General features: G+C 40.1%; 1 protein-coding gene across 1 annotated transcript in view; it reads left to right on the top strand.

Moving 5' to 3' along the window:
• The window catches only part of igdcc3 (immunoglobulin superfamily, DCC subclass, member 3), a gene marked incomplete at its 3' end in the record, with an annotated part of 52,682 nt that overhangs the window by 25,499 nt on the left and 6,323 nt on the right, over positions 1-20,860 (top strand). Inside the window, exons 3-7 of the mRNA XM_079165073.1 lie at positions 6,644-6,788; positions 6,909-7,039; positions 7,250-7,387; positions 9,942-10,100; positions 13,867-14,032. Of these exons, the coding sequence (XP_079021199.1) occupies positions 6,644-6,788; positions 6,909-7,039; positions 7,250-7,387; positions 9,942-10,100; positions 13,867-14,032 (739 nt within the window). The remainder of the gene's footprint in view (positions 1-6,643; positions 6,789-6,908; positions 7,040-7,249; positions 7,388-9,941; positions 10,101-13,866; positions 14,033-20,860) is intronic.

Here is a 20,860-nt window from a genome sequence, read left to right as displayed (position 1 = left end):
GGTCTTCTGCGGTCAGAAAAATTGTTGCTCCACATCCTGCTTCATCAAAACCTAACTAGCACTGAAAACCTACTTAAAGGAGTCAACCAAATATTGGCCAATAGCAGGATAGAGTAGAGGAGCTTTTATCTTTATAGGGCAAAAACACACATTTGAAGCCCATTCTACTACATGACCAATTACCTTTACTAATTACCTATATTATATGGTAAACATTCTAAAGGGCATAACACATACTATTGCAATAAACATAAAATACAAAAAACTGTTAAGAATACAAACTGGCTCTTACAATTATTGTGAATGCTCCCTCAACCTTCTACAGGGAGCCATAATAGCAGCCATCAATCTTACTATATTTAACTTATTGCACACAAGTATTGATCAACACAACAGACTAAGGACAATCACGTCATAATGCAAACAAGCTTACAACACGAGCAGAAAGGGCAATTCAATTCCAGTCAAAATGATTTTGTAATGTGAGAGGGTCAAGTAAGGGAGTCTGTCATGTTCAGCTGTGAGTTTAGGAAATCAAATAGGTGGAAATAACCAAAGACAAGGGAAAGAAAGGCAAAATAATGAAAATAAAAACTAGGTTGGTGTTTGAAGTGGACAAGATATATGTGTTCTTTGGTTGACATTTAGCTGACCTGTGTGTTCTGATATGTGTTTGATTACATTGTATGACTTTGATTCATGCTGTGCTGTCAGATTCTATCAACATCATCTCTCTACGTGTGGATCAAGGGCACACCATCAATATTGATATGTGTAAAACCATATGATGATGCAGGTAGTCTTTAGTCACACTAGTGCTGTGACTCTGGGAACAGCAATGTGGGTCTGTTGGTCCCTTGGTCATTTGTTCCACCACTCTGGTCCAGAATAAATAATGACTTTGGCAATCCTACGTAGTAGGATCGTAGTAGTATCTCAACAGCTATTGGATGGTTGGCAATGAATTTTAGTATACAGGTTCCTGGCCTCATCAGAATGTTGTAATAATAATAATTTAATGATCACATTTCATCAAGCACATTTCATCTAGCGCCTTAAAACTTAGGCATAGACAATCAATCCATGTCTACAACATGTAAAGGCATAGTTTGCACTGGACTGCCACATGTGCCTGTTGAGTAAAGACTGATCAAATGCCAGGTATATAACATAAGGTATGACAGCTGAACTGCTAGAAAGAAATAGCAATAAAGCATGCTTTTAACCTCCTGCTGTATAAGATACAGTATATTATCTGTATATTGTCTGGAGAGTTTTTAACATAAATGATCAATAGGTCTGGTTCCTGAGTTTTCCTGTCCTCGTGTACATCCTTACATCTCCCAGCTGAATGCGCATGGCAGATATGCAGCTTAACTGATGCTTTGGCTCATGCAGGTACTGACACAGGAAGTTGTTGATGTGCCAAAGCATTAAAAGAAGGGGAATTAATGTGTGCCATGGGAAGACAGAGTGCAACCCATGCACGTGCAGCCCTTCCTTTCGTAGGTGATAAGCTTCACGCACCACAAACCAACAGATTGATAACACGAGAGCCCAGGCTTGGGCGCAGTATGGGGGTGGAGGGGGGCCTAGTGGGGCAGGGAGCCAATAAAATATCACATCTGCATTAAAATGCCATCTTTAGGGTCCCAGCACAGGGACCTGCTATTTCAGGGATGCCTATTTAAAGGCTGTTGAAGTGTGGGCTCTCCACGCTGGAATAGCGCCGTACACTATCTCCATTATTTATGGGCGTCATCTCTATTTTACTGGTTTACCGAGTTGGGGGTGGGGTGGGTACGACAGTCATCACCGCTGCTTGAACAACATGTGCTTAATGATGTCACAGGCCTGAGAGGGCTCTTGGGGTTGGGGCGAGGGGTGCGATGAAGAGCAGAGCAAATGGTTGAAATGAACGTTAGAGTGGGGGGGTGGCCTGGAGGCAAGGGGAGATGTGAGGGATGGAGATGACATTGTAACATCGCTGAAGCTTTACACCATAGCTGCAGGTTTGAATGGTGCTGTAGGATGCATGTCCCTAGCATCATTACCTCTGTCATATCAATGAATCATCCACAGCACAGGAAAGAAACTTCACATGTGACCACATGTCTGTAATGGAAATGTCTCATCAGATTTGGTCACTGCAGCAGGAGTCGTAACAGAAAACAGCAGTTTGGGCTTTTAATCACCTTGTTCATTATTCTCTGTTGCCTAATTGTGTGTGTGCATTTGTGTGTGTGTGTGTGTGTGTGTTTGTGTGTGTGTGTGTGTGTGTGTGTGTGTGTGTGTGTGTGTTTAACTGAGCAATAAAGAAATGGATCATTGCTTTGGGGCTATTAGGCAAAAAAATAAGGCAGCTAGGGGTCATTCAAGTAATCACCATTTAATCTTCATTTCTTCATTAGATACTTCTGAGTTGATCACGGAAAACCACAGAAAATTCACAACCTTAAATATCTGTTGTATTAGTAATAGTTTAGTTTATTGCGGGCATTTTCAAAATAAATACCCATAAACAATAATAAACCAAAATTAAGTCATTATTTTTTAAATAATGACAAACTAAAGCAAATTTATACAGACCGAAAAGGTGTAGGCTGAAGCCCTAATTTATTAAACCTACCATTTTCACTGAAATTATTTTGTACGATTCTCATTAAGTTTATACTCATATATATATATATATATACATATACTTATAACAAAATAAAATATAGGTATTTTATACTCCCAAACAAAGTCCAAAACAAAAGATCCTTTACACACTGTTCATACACCATTTTTTTAATTGTTAATCATCTTATTTTTGAATATGTTATTTCTAAATGTGTTTGTATTTCCTTTCCAAAACTATTCCACAAATGAACTCAATATTTGTATACATCTTTTCTGTTTTGCATTTGTTCTGATCTTTGATTTTGTAAACAAGCATATTCTTTTTAGGTCTTACTGACTCAGACTAATTTGGAGCAACTTCTGGATACAGCCTGACAGCATCTTATTTTTTTATTGTATACATTAATTGTACATGACCACTAGTGTGGAATTGAAGGATGGAAAACTCATCAATATCGACTGATCCTTCAGCTCGTCATTGGCCCTTGAACCCAATAATTAGTACCAGTAGATGAGCACTTGTAGTGCATCCTTTGTGTGTCTTGGTGATTTTCAGTAATTGGAATTTTGACTTTTAAAACAAATTGTCATCTTCATTTCTGCCTGTTTATGACGCCTTATGGAACTATTTGGTCTTAAATTGTGAAAGAAACATTCAGGCAGTGCGACTCACTTGTTGGCTATCATTAGATGACCAGAGTTTTGACAAGACCTGATTTACTGCACAGCTACCCTTCTAAATCACCACGCTTCACATTTCCTGTCGGTGACCTTCCCTCATATTACTCCTTCACTCATTCTTCTTCTATGGTTGTCACAGTGGAACCGTCAGACATATGTTCAAGGAGCAATGTCCTCCATGTGCACTTGTGTATGGATTTCTTTTTAGTATGCACCCCAACCATTGTCTGCCTTATTGCAGTTATTAGACCTGCTCCATTTAAGCCAACAGCGCCATGCTGGTAGTGGACAGTCTTTAATCACGTGTGAGCGACTGTCAACACTTAGCAAAGGAAGAGTGAAAAACAATATAGGAACATGTCTGTTAGGGCTGGGTGTGTGAGAGTGCCACAAGTGTGTCTGTTTTTACCTGCAGCATCGCGGGGAGATTGATTTAGTTGCTTGTTTCTGTTGAAGTAGCCTTTTGCATTTGTTTATGTGCTGTAGCTGAGCTACATCACTTTAGATTGATTCTGCAACCTAGCACACAATAAAAGGCAAATGCACAATGCAGATTACGAACAGCTGTTTTCCTTTACATCTACCACAGACGGTTAACAAGTTTCACTGCTTCTGTATGTGTTTATCTGCGTATCTAACCCTATTATGATGTCTCCGATTGTGTCTGATCCTACGAGTGTGTTGATGGTCGCAGGGGTGTGGGCCTCTTAGAGAACCCATGTTTTATGCATGATGGCCGAGGGTGGGGCCCGTTATTGGGGGTTGAGTAGGCGGACAGAACCGCCAGATCAGCGGACACCATGACTACTTGGCAAAGATGCCCAAGAAAGCTCTTATAGGCTCTGGTCCTCCTATTAAACTTCTTTGTTCCTCTCCATTCAAGTGCAATTTTGTTTCCCTCTTCATGTCCCCTGTGTTCCCAGTACACATGGACAGTACAAACGGCAGGGTTTCTGCATGCGTGTGTCTTAATTTGAGACTGTATTCCAAGCCAGAAAGTGTCTTTTGGTCACACCAGTCACTGAGCTGCTTGTTTTCTGTGTATTAAGTTCTGAGGGATTCCTAGCTGTTTTTCCACTCCTCACCTTTCTCAGTGACGGTGCTTTAAGACTTTAATTCATTCGGCGCTACACTCTGCCAGTCTCTGCCCCAGGCTCCGTATTACAGCGCGCCAAGACAGAAAGTATTGCTGATTGAGAATCGGTGAAAATGTTCTTATGGGCCAATATTCTGTCATGTGAATCGTGAAATATACAATAACAGATGTAAAAGTTGTTATTTAAAGAACATGCAAAAAGCTGTATTCGTGGTCTGATGTTCTCTGTGACATTTATGCCATCTATGCTTTTTGCCGAAAATGTTTTTATGGCTTGAAGGTTGTGGGTCCCAGGTGGAAAAACAGCAGTCGGGCCCCTGACTTAGGCCAAATTACATCAGTGAGATATACAACTGTGGCCACATAGTAGACAAAGAAAAACAGTCAGATTTCTTTAGTGTTATTTATCTTGAGACAAAACAATGGAAACAGTGGCCGTGCTATCTCTTCTCACAGAGAACTCATAGCGTAGGAAGAGTGAGCTGTTACTACTGGAAGAATACTAAATTAGCATGTTTAAATTTTCATCAGAGCTCTATATATCCGTTCATAGATCGAAGGTCAAGTCGTGTTGGAGAATGCCTTGCTTCTCATTAAACTCTGAAATTGGAATAATCTGGACCACTGACGCAGCCACATTGGTCTAAAGTGCCGCCACATATGAAGTGTCGCCCACTCTCTCTCTCTCAGTCTCTTGACCATTAACATACCTTTTGGTTTTATTTCAATTCTGACCTTTTAAACTGTACTATCAACCCTTTCCAAATATGAATGGCATTTAGAAAAGGATTAAATGCAGAAACAGTAGATACGCCTGCAAACAGACTGAAATCACTATCTGCATTGCAAAATTAAGACAAGGGGACACAAAAAGGTGATACTAAAGAAATTAGTGGAGAGACAAGCAGACAACAACCAAGCATGTCTCAGTCATGAATAAGCCTCTAGAGTAGTTTCCGCTTGCTTTCCGCTCATCCTGTCAGTAATAAATTAATGCAGGCTACAGGTTGGGAAGAGCAGGAGGTTATGAAATAATAAGGGGTCTGTCCCTCTTGTTATTCTAACAGTGTTCAGATAAGTCCTCCTGTGTCCAACTTAATTATGGCTGACATTTAAATGAGTACACTTGTGTTAAAGAAGGTGGGAGAACTGTGGAAGTAGAGGGCCTCTCTCTAATTGAGTTTGTCGCTGGCTTCGATGCTGCTTCTGTGTGCTGGCACCGGCAGTAAATATGTGAATGCAGCTGAGTGAGGCTCTCTGCAGGGTTATTGATACTGGTTTTGCTTTATGGTGATGTGTGTGTTGCTTTCTCTGTGTTAGCATGCATTCTTAAAAACACGCCTGACCTACATACTAAATGGCAACATATAGCAGAAAATCCATATTTGCATGCATATTCTGTACTTTATATATTTAGAGATCCCCTTCAGTAAAGGATGACTCAGATACAGTTTTGTATCTATATGTACAGTACATATGTCATGTCTTCTCTTGAGCAGAAATGGCAGACATGCTCCTGTAACGTGACCGTGTTTCTTCACGATGACATTCGTAGGGAAGGTTTTAAGAAGATGTTCTAAGAAATATAGGATTTCGGAAAACTGTTGGATCAAAACAACATTAATCAAATAATCCAAATAATAAATATACTGTACATCTCTTCCAGTTGCCTTCCATCACCAAGTAACTTTCTTGAATAAAAAATGAAATGTCTTGCAATGTTATGGCTTTCAAATCTCAGCTCCTGTAGTTCCAGGGTAGATTACTACATCAGGGACTAGTAGTTGAACACCATTGGCATTGGTGTCTTTAGTTGTTTAGAAATGATTTCTCTCCAGAGAAGTAGACAGGAGGACTTTACAGCTGACCGTATTTATTTATTTATTTATATTACTTGTGTCCTCAATACAGCAATTCTACATTGATCTTAGTCTTTTTCAGCAAGTCAGTATTCACTCCATATGAATCATCATCTCTAATCTTGAGGCGACTTTGGCACTTTACACATCTAATGAATCTATTTAACTTTTACCCTTGCAGACATAATGAGTGGATGGTAAAGGAGAACATGAATATGTCAGAGGAATTCTCCATTCTCAGTAGTTTATTTTTATGAAATCAAAGAGTGAAGATATATGGATCTTACATAGATAGTTATTTTCTGTAAGCAGCCAGGCCTGTTTTTCTGGAGCTGTGTTGTGCTGATATGACCTAATATCCCCCTCTCCCTCTCTCCCTCTACAGCTATGGCAGACTTCCATGTCCAACCAGAGTCAGTGCATGCTGAGGAGTCCGGTGTTGCTAGATTCCAGTGCCAGATCCATGGTCTGCCAGAGCCTGTCATCAGCTGGGAAAAAGACAGCCGCCCGGTGTCCACCCAGGACGAGAGGTTGGACCAAACCAAATCGCGGTATGACACTTATTAGAGATGGCAGCACTTTATATATCATTTACCAGGTCTCATCGTATTTGTCTCCTTCTGTCTTGTGTCTTTTTTACTCTCTCGCAGGTACACTCTTCTGCCTACAGGTGTTCTACAGATCACAGGAGTGCATGAGGAGGACGGTGGAAAGTTCTGCTGTGTGGCCCATAACAGTGCAGGAGTGAAACACAGCACTGAAGCACTCCTCACTGTTTCAGGTTGTTATATTTAATCCATTTTACATCCAAATACCACGAGCAGGCTATCTACCCACCATATTTCCAAGATTTTCTAAACCTATTGTTCCTCTGCCTGATTCAAGAGATATCAGCATATTGAGCTAATGCACTCTGGAGAAATCCAATTAAAGGATGCCATCCGTCATGCTCTTCCCATCTTATTCTCCCCTCTCCCCTGCTTTTCTCTAGGCTCTCAGTCATCTGTTTACAAAGAGCCTATGATAGTGGTCGGTCCAGAAAACCTTACCCTCACTGTTCACCAAACCGCCATCTTGGAGTGTGTTGCCACCGGATACCCTCGGCCCATTGTGTCTTGGAGCAGACTAGGTGAGAACAATTCATTTTCATATCAAAGAAAAGGCCCCAGAAGGTGCATATATGTAGATGGAATATTTCCTTCTGCTCATATGTGTTTGCATTTGAGGAATTAGGTGTCACTGAGCCGAAGTAAAATCCATGCAAGTGTGCATCCATGCATGTGAAATCTGAGTATTTTGTGGGGGTCATATGTGCTTTTTGGCCTTGTGTGCTTAAATGTTTTTTGGAGCGCAGCTTTGATCTGTCCTGCATGCATTGTGTAATGTAATGTGTGCACAGAATACATTTGATACAGTGGAGCATCTATTGTGTATACTACATGAGGCAGTGGGATTTCATCACTTGGCCTTGAGGCTAAACATGATGTTCAACTCTGTGTTGATAAATGCATGCTTCATCTCCTCATGAAGTTGAATCTCCATCGAAGCATCAGCGAGCCTCTGAGTAATTGCTATGAGGTGCTGAAACAGATACGATTAGTTTCTCCATTTCCCGCCGTGCTTGTGTATTTATTCTTGACTATCACTCAAAGTCTGTCGTAACCATTTTTTCAATCTGGTATCTGTTTTCTTTACCTATTATCCAATCCAATTTGCTGTTCCAAATGTAAATTGCTGCCCCTCCCGAGCACTTGGGCATAATCTGATTGAGGGTATTGCTTTACACAATGTCGCTAGAATGAAATGCTAACACAATGGGATTTGTGTGTATTAGATTACAGCAGGGAGGCTAAAATGCATAATTAATCTTATAGTTTCACATCAGCCAGTTTGTTTCCTGCTATTCATTCAACAGTACCACAGCCTGCTAGCCGCTGTGCTCTTTCTTTTCTGACACTAAGTTAATTAGTGCCTGATGGAGAGAAACTGATTGGGGGGGGGGGGGGGGGGGGGGCAAAAGAGAGAGAACAAAATATAGTAGAAAAAGCCAAAAAAAGAACACGACTGCCTTTTGTTAAGACAAAAGCTTGCAGGACTGAGAAGTTAGTTAATGATAATTGAAAAATGCAGAAAAGCAATGAAATCACATCACAATGACAGACACAGAGCAAATTCACTTGGCAGGCAAGTTGGAGTGATTTATTTTATGTTAATAATTTGTCTTGATTAATTACAAATATGTTCGACTCCTCTTCATAATCCATCACCATGAGATCCCATCTTACATCTGATTACTTAATTTAATGTCTGAATTGAATTGTTGACTTCACTCAGAAAGCTGGGAGAGAGGTTAAATCTTCAGAATAAGGCTTGTTTAATCATCTTGTTGGAAAAATCTAGAAGGAAGTGTGTGTTTGCTGTGATGATTGCCTTTTGAAGCGTAGGACAAGTAAACAGAGTCTCTGAACAAAGACCATCTCAAAACACTGATTTTATAGCAATATTATATTCTCTTTGTGGTTAATTTGTTAGCTTTAATTGTGTGTTTCATTATTAGACCCTTTATATTTTTGTTTTATATTGCATATTTTTGCCTAATGTTTTATATTGTTTGTATTATTTTGACACATGCAGTAATACAAGCTGTTTAAAGAAAGTTTAGACTTGCCTTAATTATTTGCATTAAAGATATGAAAGTACACCTAAGAAAACACTGCTGAATAGTGACTATATGGTTTGTATCTCTCGCTGGAGCTCCTGCCTGTGCATGCAGATGCCCATCTCTCTGCCTCCCGACAGGCTTTTTATTTTTGAAACTTCAAATCCGGACCAAACAGGTTTACAGGCTACAGATGGAAGTCATAGATGGGATTAAAATGCCCCCTTGGCCCCATAGCTAATATCAGAGGCAGACTGGAGTCATTGTTGGGGTAGAGACTACAGATAGGGAGCACAGGAAAGTGTGTGCTTATCATGTAAGTACAGCGAGAGCAGAGACTAGGCAGCTATGGATTGTGTAAAGAGATAGGAGATTAGAAGTTGCAGTTAACATGTTTTGGTCCCCCAGTGGCAGCTGGAACATATCCTGTGTAATGCTTTAAAAGCAAATGTACTTCAAGGCTTTGACGGAGAAAAGCATGAAGAAAAGAGCTGCTAAAGTGTGAAAGCTTTAATTAACTGAACATCCATTAGAGAAGCTGTACTTACAATAAAAAACATTAATAGAAAAAACTGATGATGAAGGTATTCTTTAGGATGCCACTCTAACAGCAAGATCCCAGTTAAGACAGCTAATTTCAGCATGAGCACCGCACACGCAGCAGTCACAAACTCAATTAAATTCTTCTCATTATTACCCTTGTGTCTGTTGTACGGGCAGCTTCGTCATAAGACATCACACACTTCACTGTTAAAGCTGCATCCTTGAGCTATGGCAGGTTTAGAAACAGCACTTGCTCAGTCAAATTGTGTCTGTAAATGTGCAGTACATTTAATTAGTCTTTTAAGCCTGCTCTGACCTTAACTCTAGAACATTCACCACATTCACCCCCACTTAACATAAACACATAATGTACAGGTGCACACCTGGTCCTTTTGTGTGCTGCCCTACATGAATTATTTGCCATCCTTCTGAACTGCTCTCTCTCTCTCTCTCTCGCTCTCTCTCTCTTTTCTCCGAGTAGACGGCCGTCCCATCGGTGTGGAGGGAATCCAGGTTCTCGGCACAGGGAACCTGATGATCTCAGATGTGGGTGTGCAGCACTCAGGGGTCTATGTGTGTGCCGCTAACAAACCAGGGACCCGTGTTCGTAGGACTGCTCAGGGACGTCTGGTGGTCCAAGGTGAGTTCTGGATAAAAGAAATGGGCTATTTTCAAAACGAAACTCAAAGCGTACAAATACAGCTGTGGTCAGGTGGTAAGGTAAAGCTTGTGAATTCTGTGGGTGGACATCTGTGCAGGCACCCTGACTATTATATGATAACTTAACCGCCTTCCCACTAAGCATTCAAAAACACTACTAGCACAGGAGAAAGAGTGAGTGATCCCTTCCTAGTGAGGACAAACAGCTCATATAACTAACCAATCACAGCATCATCACTCAAATCCGCAACTATGGTAGCCAGGTGGAGATGAAAATATAAATTATAAATGTACTTATTAACACAGTGCTGTGTGCCATCAATATTGGTTAAAAATAGAATATAACTCAAAAAATCTACAACATCACATTAAGAAGTATAATTTCTGTAAAATAAATACTATTTAAAAGAGTTTTTACCAATGTTGGCCCATCCACATGGACACGACATTATGTACAGTATAGTATATTTGCGGAGGCACAAGTGATTAGATCTTTTATGGCAAATTGCTTTTTAGAGATAAGGCAACAAAGAATGTGTTTAGTTTGGAGACACTGAGCACAGCGTCCACAGGGACACTTCTCTTCTATTACCATAACTTTTTAAAATCCAATTCTGCCACAGCATGGCAAATTCTACAACAGGAGCGGATTTGTATTGGCTTCTTTAGTGTAGTGGTGTTTTCCCGTATCTAAAGACAGGCACATACAATAAAATAAATCAAAAGCTGGTTTGCCCTTAAAACTTAACATTAAATGGCAGGTTTTGATCTCAATAGCACTTTTGAGTTAATTAATGAAAAACATACAAACAATATCATCAATAACATGCAACAGGCAGACAAATATAGTTGAAATTTTTGCTACTCTTTATTTTTTCAAGCCAAATAGTTGTTCTTGGGAACAAACCTGATAAACTCTATAAGGTGTTGATGGCTTTGTGGCTATCAATGTCACAACAAGGCAAAGCTGCAGGCCAGTGAATCTTTAATGTAAGAATGTAGGATATTTTAATACTGGAACATAACTATAGAAAATGTCAGTAAATGTAGTAATGTTTAGTCATTTATATAAATTACATATACAGTATAGTTAAAGTCAATGGGCTGTAACATGCACAACTGGTATTGTTCTTTAAAGTTGCTCTCTGAAAGTGTTTTTTGTTCTTTATTGCTGTTATATTATTCTCTTTGTCCATTCTTCATCACACGAGTGTAACCAGTAAAATGTTTGCATTTTGATCAATGGGATGCAGCCAAGTGTGGGTGGCCCACAGTGCATTTATTGTCGCAGGAAACATCCAGCATCTGCCTCACTCACATATTGATCAGATAGACCACACTTTTCTTCAGCCTATAGCAGTATTGATCCGGATCAATATTTCATTTTATCTGCCTGTCAAGTCTGCAACAAGCCCCTATCCTAGCAGAAACAAAGAGGAAAAGCCATGGATGTTAATTATGTGTCAATATCTTTGGGTTTTGTCATTGATTTGTGGAAACAAAGGTGTACACTTTACTCCGAATACATGAAGTTCAGTTAGAAAAAACAAAAACTTTTGTATGTCCTTATGAGAGGATGTCAGTGACTATTGATTCAGAAAAGGAGTAGAGCGGTCAAGAATTCCACCTGTTAATGAATGCAGACCTGAGGTTTTATGAAACCATCACACGTCAAACAAATGCACTGATACAGCAAATCAATTAGCTTCAGAGACAAAGACCGGAGGAGGAGTCAAAGTGTGACAGCCCAAAGGGGAAAACAAGAGCAAGATGGATGGATGGTGCTGATGATCTAACTCACACCCTTACAGGTGTAAATCGATATCTTCGGGAGCTCCTTCTGACCTTCACCTTTAAGAAAGCCCTTAAAGAACACATTGAATGCGAGTGAAAGAGGGAGATATAAATGAAAGGACAATCACATGCTGGCAGCAGCCGCCATTCAAGTGCCTATGGGTCCCTTAGCTTTTCCAATGGGAGAATGGAAATGCTTACATTGAAATATTGTCTGACAAAAGATATTAAACTGGAAAACGTATCACAAAAGCAATAAACAAAGGCATTTGAAGTATACGTGGCCATTTCATTAAAGGATAAGGATGGTGTGAATCAATCGTTTTCTCATTGTTTATAAATCCCTTGAAAAGATCATCAGTATATCAATCTTAGTAACAAGTATTGTCTATGTCTATAGACCTCCATTGTTGTCCAAAAACTATTGACACTGCTGTTTGTTTTCAGTCAATCGCATATACAGTGAATACTCACTAATGCACCAAATACGCAGCTGAAAATAGTCCCCAACAAATGCACTATTTTGTCCTGATTGAATAACTTTTGCTAACAACTACAATTGTAGGATGATCAATAATGCCCTTGAACTACAGTATATATTAGATTTAAGTCTTTGTAGGAATGAACGGACTTGAAACTGAGAAACGCTCAAGCATTGTTTTAGGTTCTTTGTGAACAACAGTTTCTCACTGATACAGGTTTCTCTCTGTTAAAACTCACTCGACAGAATTCAATGTTGTTTTAATCCAACCAACATCTGTGTTAAAGGCGTAATTTTACAATTTGACTCCAGTTGCTCAGTCCCACCAGGTAATGATCTTGTCTACTAGAGTCTCTGTACTGTCTATCTTAGACCATCGAACAAATACTCATTACGAAACAAATATAATGATGTCACATACCACGTGAAACTTCAGAACCTTGGTTAAAATAATATGAATACCATTTGTACATACTCCAAACACAACTCACTCACCAACTATTAGAATTACTACAATACCATATTCATATTTCACCAGGAGTGTGCACACTCGGCACATTTCAGGACCTAGCAATCGAAGCTAGATGCTAACAAAGAAACCGAGATTGCACAAAGCACGGCAACTACACACTGATTACAGACATATCCGTAACATCTCTCTCTTATAATTACTATAAAAATGTTCTTCGTTAATATAGGCATAAATAATTCAGGTTATCAAATCACTGATAACCACGGGGACAATAATGAGTGCAGAGGAGATGGTGCAATACCTCTCTGTCTGTCAGCTCAAATAAAAACACAGAGCCAGAAATTAACCTCCAGCAGAGTAATAACTCTGTGATTTAAAGAAAGCACCTTCTCTGCTGAAAGAATCATTTCATATGAATAAGTTATTACCACTAATTGACCATAGCTGGAAGCTTGGGATGAGACGACATTTTATGAAACTATAAACTGCATCACTTTATTTTCATGTAAATGTCTTGTTTGTTTTAAAGCACATTAGTCCCAAAGTAATGCTGTTGTTGATTGTCTTGCTCTCTTCCTTCCACTTTTCGGCTCCTCTCTCTCTTTATTTCCCTTTATATTCATTGATCTGGTGTCTCTTTTAAACGTAATTTATAGATTTACAACAGTATTTATACAATACACCTATAATGAGGTACACTACTTCTTTTTAATAAATGGCAGCTGCCTGTATATCCCGTGGGCTCTTCTATTTTCATTTTCTCATTCTTTCTCACTCTATCTTGCTTTTCTCTCTTGTGTTTTTGTCCACCTCAATTTTGTTAATGTTTTCTTACAGTTTTTTTTTTTGTACCTTCTGCAATTTCTTTTTGCGTTTTGCACCTCTGGATTCTGCTCGAATCTTACAGTTTGTTTCTCTGGCACTTATTTATCTGGCACCGTCCTTTTGTTTGCAAACCGTGGCCATCTTATCTGACTCGCTGTCTCCCTCCTCTTTCAGCTCCAGCAAAGTTCGTTCAAGCTCCGCAGTCCATCGCTCGGCCCATCGGCACCAACGCGGTCTTCACCTGCCAGGCTCAGGGCGAGCCGAAGCCCCAGCTCACCTGGCTGAAGAACGGACAGATCCTGGAGCCCTGGGGACACGTCAAACTCAGGAACAACAACAGGTGAAAAAATGACTTCTCCTTGTAATCTTACGGAAATTAATTCATATATACAAGAATACCCACTGATTTGTCAGGTTGTGGGGAAAATAACGAAGCAAAATAAAACAATAGCCCTGCGCTAAATATACGTATAGTGAAGGTTTTTTTAAGTATTGTTTCTCTAAGCAACCCCCCCTTTTTGACGCCATAATCTGTAGTGTTGTTTAGTTAAGGAGAGATCTGCTTTTTTGCTTACCAATGTTCTTAGCATCGTGTTTTTTTTAGATTGATGCAGTGCTTACGTTTGATGCACTAATCTATTGTCCATGTATATATTCTACATGTACACACGCAACAGGATGATGACTGGTACCACTTTCTAATGAGCCACACTTTAGATAAAAGCTTTGTAAGTCTTTATTAGTAATAATATAAGTAGCTATTAAATAATTTATACTTGATAGCTTATAAGCCATCAATAAGAGTAGCTATTGGGCTGCCAGGGTGGGAAAATGTCTTGTGGCTGGTGTTTATCCTCCAACAAGACACTCATCTTTTTAGCTCTTAAATTCATCAGCAAGACCCTCTAATGGACCAATTTATCTGGATCAAAATCTGTTTTAGATGCTTATTAACATGTGTAACTATACACTTGATGGCTCACTATAAAGTGTGAAACTCACAAGTGTTAATAAATGGATTGTTACCAAATAAAGAGGTTTAAAACACAGCCTGGCAACAAGTGTATCTTATTCATAGTTTTATAACTGATCTATAAAGCATTTGTAAACCTGCTGTTATAGCCTTATACACCCTTTTATAAAGTGTGACGTATCAGAAAGAGGTTCAGTGATTTTGTTATTACGAAAATAATCTGAAAAAGAGCCATTGTGGAGGCCGTCACATAATGCAAACTGTGACACAGCCCAGATTCCCCTCCCAACCCTGACTCCCAGGCACTCACTGTGTCCTCACAAAGTTGGACCCGGCTCACAGAAGAAATATGGATTTCAGTATTAATCTGATCATTGGCATCATCAAATGTTCAATTTTGCTGCATTTCTGTTGCTTCTAACTCGGCAGCTGCTGGAATTCACGCCTGCCAAGACATGAGCCTCAATTTATTTGTGCCTTTGTATGTGAGCAGCGTATTGACTGGATGTTGGAGGCTTTCCCATGGCAGTCTCCAGGAATGTCATGAGGAGGAGGACCCAGCAACCAGCTCTGCTAGTTACCATCCTCGCAGTTTGAAGATTGCATGTTACAGTACCTGTTTTCTGTGTTACAGTACTGTTTGTGTCAGTGGAGGGCTATCTTAGAGATAATATAGAGGAGTAAATGCATGTTGGACCTACTTTTCAGCTGCATGAGTTTTAAGTTTTACAGACATACGAATAACAGTTTTCCAGCACAAGGTTTCAAGGCATTACTTAAAAAGGATCAATAATACTTGTCCAGCCTGTTGCTAGTACTGCGTGGTGTCCATCCAGCAAAGAAAGTTTAATTTTTCCAGTTGACCCTGGCAACCAACCATGCGTGCATGTTGTAATTTTTCATAAAAGAGAAATATGAAGTGAAAATATTGAATTTGCACCCCAAAAAAATCCATACTTGCACTCCGTAGCAGTGAGTGAAGGGAGCAGACCCCTCCATCGTTCACACACACTGCTCCACTCCCGCTTGCCTCCACCAGTTTATGTTTCTAAGAATGATGGAGCGAGGGACTAACAAAGGAGGGAAGAGAAGAGGGAAGGAATAAGTGAGAGGCAGCACTTGGTCAAAAAAAGAAATATGAACAGGTGGTCAAAAGACAAATGATGAGTCGGCAGGAAGAGCAAACGAGGAGAGAGAGGGTGAAAGATAGAGCGGGTAGTTAGAGAATCACAGCATTTTTCACTTACCACCATTAGTGTATGCTATAGACGTGCTATATTGTGGATCTCATGCACCACAAAGCCTGCTCTGTGACTGGTTAAGGAGGCAGGCCTCAGCTTGAGATCTACCATTAGCTAATTATCTCATAAACTCAGCTAGTTGACCAGGAAATGCAGTCAGACATTTAGAGAACAGAGCAGCTTGATGTGCTTCTTTTTAAACTGTGTAGATGAACTGTGAGGTGAGTAAGAACACATTACAGTATAATTCATTATCCCAGTCTCTTATTTAATATTACTTTATTATTATCCAACACTGTGTCCTACGAAATATTTATATACACAGATTAGTTTTTCCAGATACAGCCCTCTGGATTGTGCTCGCTTGTAGCAAGTGCTAACAATTATTTTATCATTAATCTGTAGATTTCTTTTTTTTATTAATAGATTAATATTTATAAATATATAAAATATGTATATCACAATATCCCAAAGCCTGAGTTGACATGTTTTGTCCAACTGACAGTCCAAAACCTAAATCTATGTAGTTTACTGTAATAGAAGTAGAGTGAAAACCAACAAATATTCACATTTACAAAGCCATGACCAGCCAGTCAATTTTAGCAATTTTTTGCAATTCATTGTCTTTTTGCATGTTTTTTTTTTCCAATCTTAAAAATGTGATGAGGAGGTCGTGAGGTCAGGTGGAGATAACACAGGACCTGAAAACCACAGGTCGAGATTGGTGACCTGTCCTTGTGATGTTCGGTTAAGACTGCTCAAACAATTAATTTAGGTTTTGAAAAAAATGTGGTATTGATAATGACAAGGTCAATTTAAAGAAAAAAAACACAAGTGCTGTGTTTTCTAGTAGTGAAGGTCCCGAAAAAGAGGGGAAATGATTTACCTCCTGAACCAAGCCAAAACAAAATAATAATTTGCAAATGACATTCAACAGCTCTGGGCACCACAACAATTGTATTCTTATATATATATATATACACATACATACTCTGTCGGATTAGGGGAGCTTTTATATACAGTGCAGCATAGCAGAGAGATTTTAATTTGTGTTTGTATGTTTGCATAAAAATATACACGCTGAGGTTTCTCCGCTCAGCCATCCCTCATGACGCTGACCTTCAGAAGCAAATCGGACAAGGGAAGGAAGGGGAATCGATTGTACATTTCGTTCACACAGACGCTTGCACACACATTAATCAAAAAGCAAGTGAGCCCAATATGTGCACAAGTAGCCCTGCGGTGCATGCCATCATTCATTTTGTGCACATGCATAATCAAACGTGAAAATTCACAAACGGGTTGCGCCCTTTACACCTCATCTGCACTCACATGTTACACACAAACACACACGAGGAAGACACAGCGTCGTGAAATCCCGCATGAGATGCGATGACGTTAGAGCAGAGCTGATTAGCCGCTTCTGTAAACAGCCATTGATGCTCGGGGTGAAGCTGTGTCTCAACAGCCCTTCGTACACACACCTGCACACATGCGGGAACAAAAACACATTATTGCTACCGCATTCATTTTTGGCCCTTGCTGACAAGGCTCCTGTAAAACATGCTACTGTGGCTATTTGAAGCCTCAATAAGTCTTAAATAAGTTGAAATACCACCTGTGTTATTTTAAAAGTGATACTGTAACTGATGATGATGGAAAATGTAATTATCTCTTGTGGCGAATGAAGATAGGAGAGAAAGATTCCATGAGAATTCTTTTGTAATTTACTCTCTTTATCTAAATCATTTAGACGAGGATCCTTTTTACATTGGGTTAGAGATAATTTAAGTTGTATAGTAAAGAAACGAACATTCTTCAAGTGTGTGTGTGTGTGTGTGTGTGTGTGTGTGTGTGTGTGTGTCTGTGTGAGTACCGTGGTGTGTTTTATAATTAATGACTAACATCTGAAGGAACAGGCAACCACACAAACCTGGACATTTCGTTGCGGAATCCTTTCAAAGGGTTTTCTTTTTTTCTCTTTTTTCTTCTCTTTCTTTCACCCAGACCTGCCTTTCTTGTGTGCAGCCCCTCTCTGTGCCCCACATCCCCCTTCTGCCCCCATTACAGAGAGCTGGGGCCTGGGCATTGGCCTTGAACTCTGACCCCGCCTGTAATCAGTCATATCCCTTGGCCCTTCCCTCCTCTCAGGCCACAGACAGCTCATTGCTCCTCCCCTCCCCCTTCCCCACCTCTTCCTCCTGTTCACTCTTTGTCCCCATATTGTTTTCCCCCTCTCCCTCTTGCTGGATCTGGAATGGCCACGCTGGCTTTTAAAGGGGGGCTGCTCAGAGACAACGGAGAGTAAACACAGTTGAACAACAGACCCAAAGCCCCACTGTCAACCACTCCCCTGGCCCACGACCTTATCCATCAATCTGTGAAATGAACTTAAACTGATGAGTAAATGATGGTGTCAACCTGTCAGGACAAGACAGCTTGGCTTTGGAGCTCATGTAAGACAAGCAAACTGCCCAAATTCAGGCCAAATGCCTCAAAATTCTTCTTCACTCTCACTCAGACTTTCCATCCTTTTTTTTTCCTCACACATTGTATGGGTCTTTAATGGCCTTGCTCTGCTGTTGCATGGTAATGTATTCTAAAAGTAAATGTTCAAACTATTCAATCCAAAAAGTCTTTAAAGTAAGGTTAAAAGAGACGTCCGTTGAACTGCGTGTCATTTTGTGACCTCCTCTCTAGAAATGCAATGCTTGTTCAGACAAATAACTTCATAACTACAATATTTTACTTTGCAAAATACATTTTTTTTCATTTGATAAAGTATTGACAATCCAAAGGATTTTCCTGAACAAGTGCTTTGTTTCGCTCCGTCTTTCATTAATTCAACATAATTGTGATGCAACCTAAAACTAATTATTCTAAACATTCAATATCCATCAGGTCTTCCCTGAGAAATATCCTGGTACAGGAGGAAATGTGGTTTACATTTACAGCTTCTGCAGCAGAGTGGAAAAAAGTAACACACTACTTCAAACAGAGACACTCTGCTCCCTGTTTGGCCAATTATTTCTAGAAAGTGTCCAAAAACACCAAACTATCTGCTCACCAAATGAGACCAAAGTAAAACCAAAACACAGAATTTTGTGGAGTACAATTTTAAGTCATAGCCAAAAATAAAACACTATCAATCTCAAAATGTTTCATATATTCAGATACTCTAAAATGTTCAAACCACTAAAGCTTTTAACCTGGAATTTGGAAAGGAAGTCAGTAGGTGTAGAATTTCATAAGTTCAGCAAGATCAGTCTAGGCATGGATACGTGTGTGTGCTCATGCATGTGTATGTGGGTAAGCATACATGCGGTTGGATGCTACTGTGCCTTCTGAAACAAGCAACGTCTTGTGAAATTTCCCTACATTCCCCTCACACACTCAGGAGGCCCATCCAGGTCCGGTGGCATCGGGGTAGTGCGTCCCTGGGGGGCTCTTTGCTGCGTCTGGTCAGGGCTGCCTGTCTGCAAACACTCCATCCATCGCTGATATAAAAGGCTGTCAGAAATGTGATGGTTGAGTAGCGAGCTGAGGGCTGGCGACTGCTGCCACCTCCGGGGTCAGAGGCAAGATTGGCTCGGAGAAGGTAAAATACAGAGGGCCTCTTTGACCTGGTTATTATCCAGATTGAAGCCACCTGGTAGACCAGAGAGAATAATAACTCTTCAACCTCCCAGCCTATTCTGACCCAGATTAGAGAAGTACAGTGATTGTATCCCAGTACATCAATTTTGAAAAGGAAATGGAATGATTCACTTCTCCATCCTGCCCGCTGACCCAAAAGAGCACCCCCCTATTCTTACAAATCCATCCTCACAACCCACGCCGAGGCTGGTATGACTTCAGCGCTGTCTGTCCAGAGCTGAAAGGCCACTTTCCTCATGTCCCATTTCACAGGTCCAGAAGGTCGCCAGTGACAGACCACACCCCACACGGCTGACATGTTGTTCTTTCTATGAATGGCATTTCCTTACGGGATGGTCCTGACATTTCGCAATACATTTTGATTTAGACACAGAGGATCCAACCTGTCAATCAAATAAAGATGACAATCAGATCGACAGGTTTCTACAAACTGCGAGTGACAGATTAGGTGGGATGCTGCAGGATATGTTGAACTCCTGTGGTATTCAATTCTTGTTTCAACTTACAGTAAAGCATGAGAACCAGAGGCCAGACGTTTTTTTTTCCCTTTAGTAGAAAGATGCCTCTGATCTGTTAAAATGCCATGACCTAGGGCTGGAAGTAAAGAAAGGGGACAACGCTACGATTTAAGCCCTTCTATATTCCTAAGGTATTCATTAAATGCATGTTTTCACTTTTCTCCCACACATATTATACCTTAAATACAGAAAAAATGGCCTTGGTAGGAAAATGGCATTGAGAAACGTTTTGTACCACAGGGTGTCATTTCCACTGCATGTTAAACGTTTTATTTTACCTTCGGATAAGTAAGAGTGGATTAAGCATTCTCGTCTAATAACACCTACTCAACATGCACACACACACACACACACACACACACACACAATGCTTATATTTATTCTATAACAGAAGAGAGGTCAGGAGGAAGGGAAGAAGAAGCAGAGATGCAGTAGATAGATAAAGAGCAGAGTGGTGGAGGTATGATAGGGAGGAGCGATGGTTGAAATGAAGACTATAGAGTGAAGGCATTGAGTGTGGGAGGTTGTGTGTGTGTGTGTGTGTGTGTGTGTGTGTGTGTGTGTGTATTTCTATAGGTATAGGGATGAGGTAAGTACATATGGATGGACAGTGAAGGACAGATGAAAGGTTTCATTGATGCAGGCAAATTCATTTTTTTAAAATAATGAAATAGATGTATCCTCCAACAAGAGCTCCAGCAAAAGACAATTCAATTTGAAAGTGAGCACTTTGCATGAGTGAGGATCTTTTGTACATATTGCTGCTGTCTGTAGTGTGT

The sequence above is a fragment of the Pholis gunnellus genome, assembly GCF_910591455.1.
Source record: "Pholis gunnellus genome assembly, chromosome: 1".
Classification (NCBI taxonomy): domain Eukaryota; kingdom Metazoa; phylum Chordata; class Actinopteri; order Perciformes; family Pholidae; genus Pholis; species Pholis gunnellus.
This window is presented reverse-complemented; position numbering and strand designations above follow the sequence as displayed.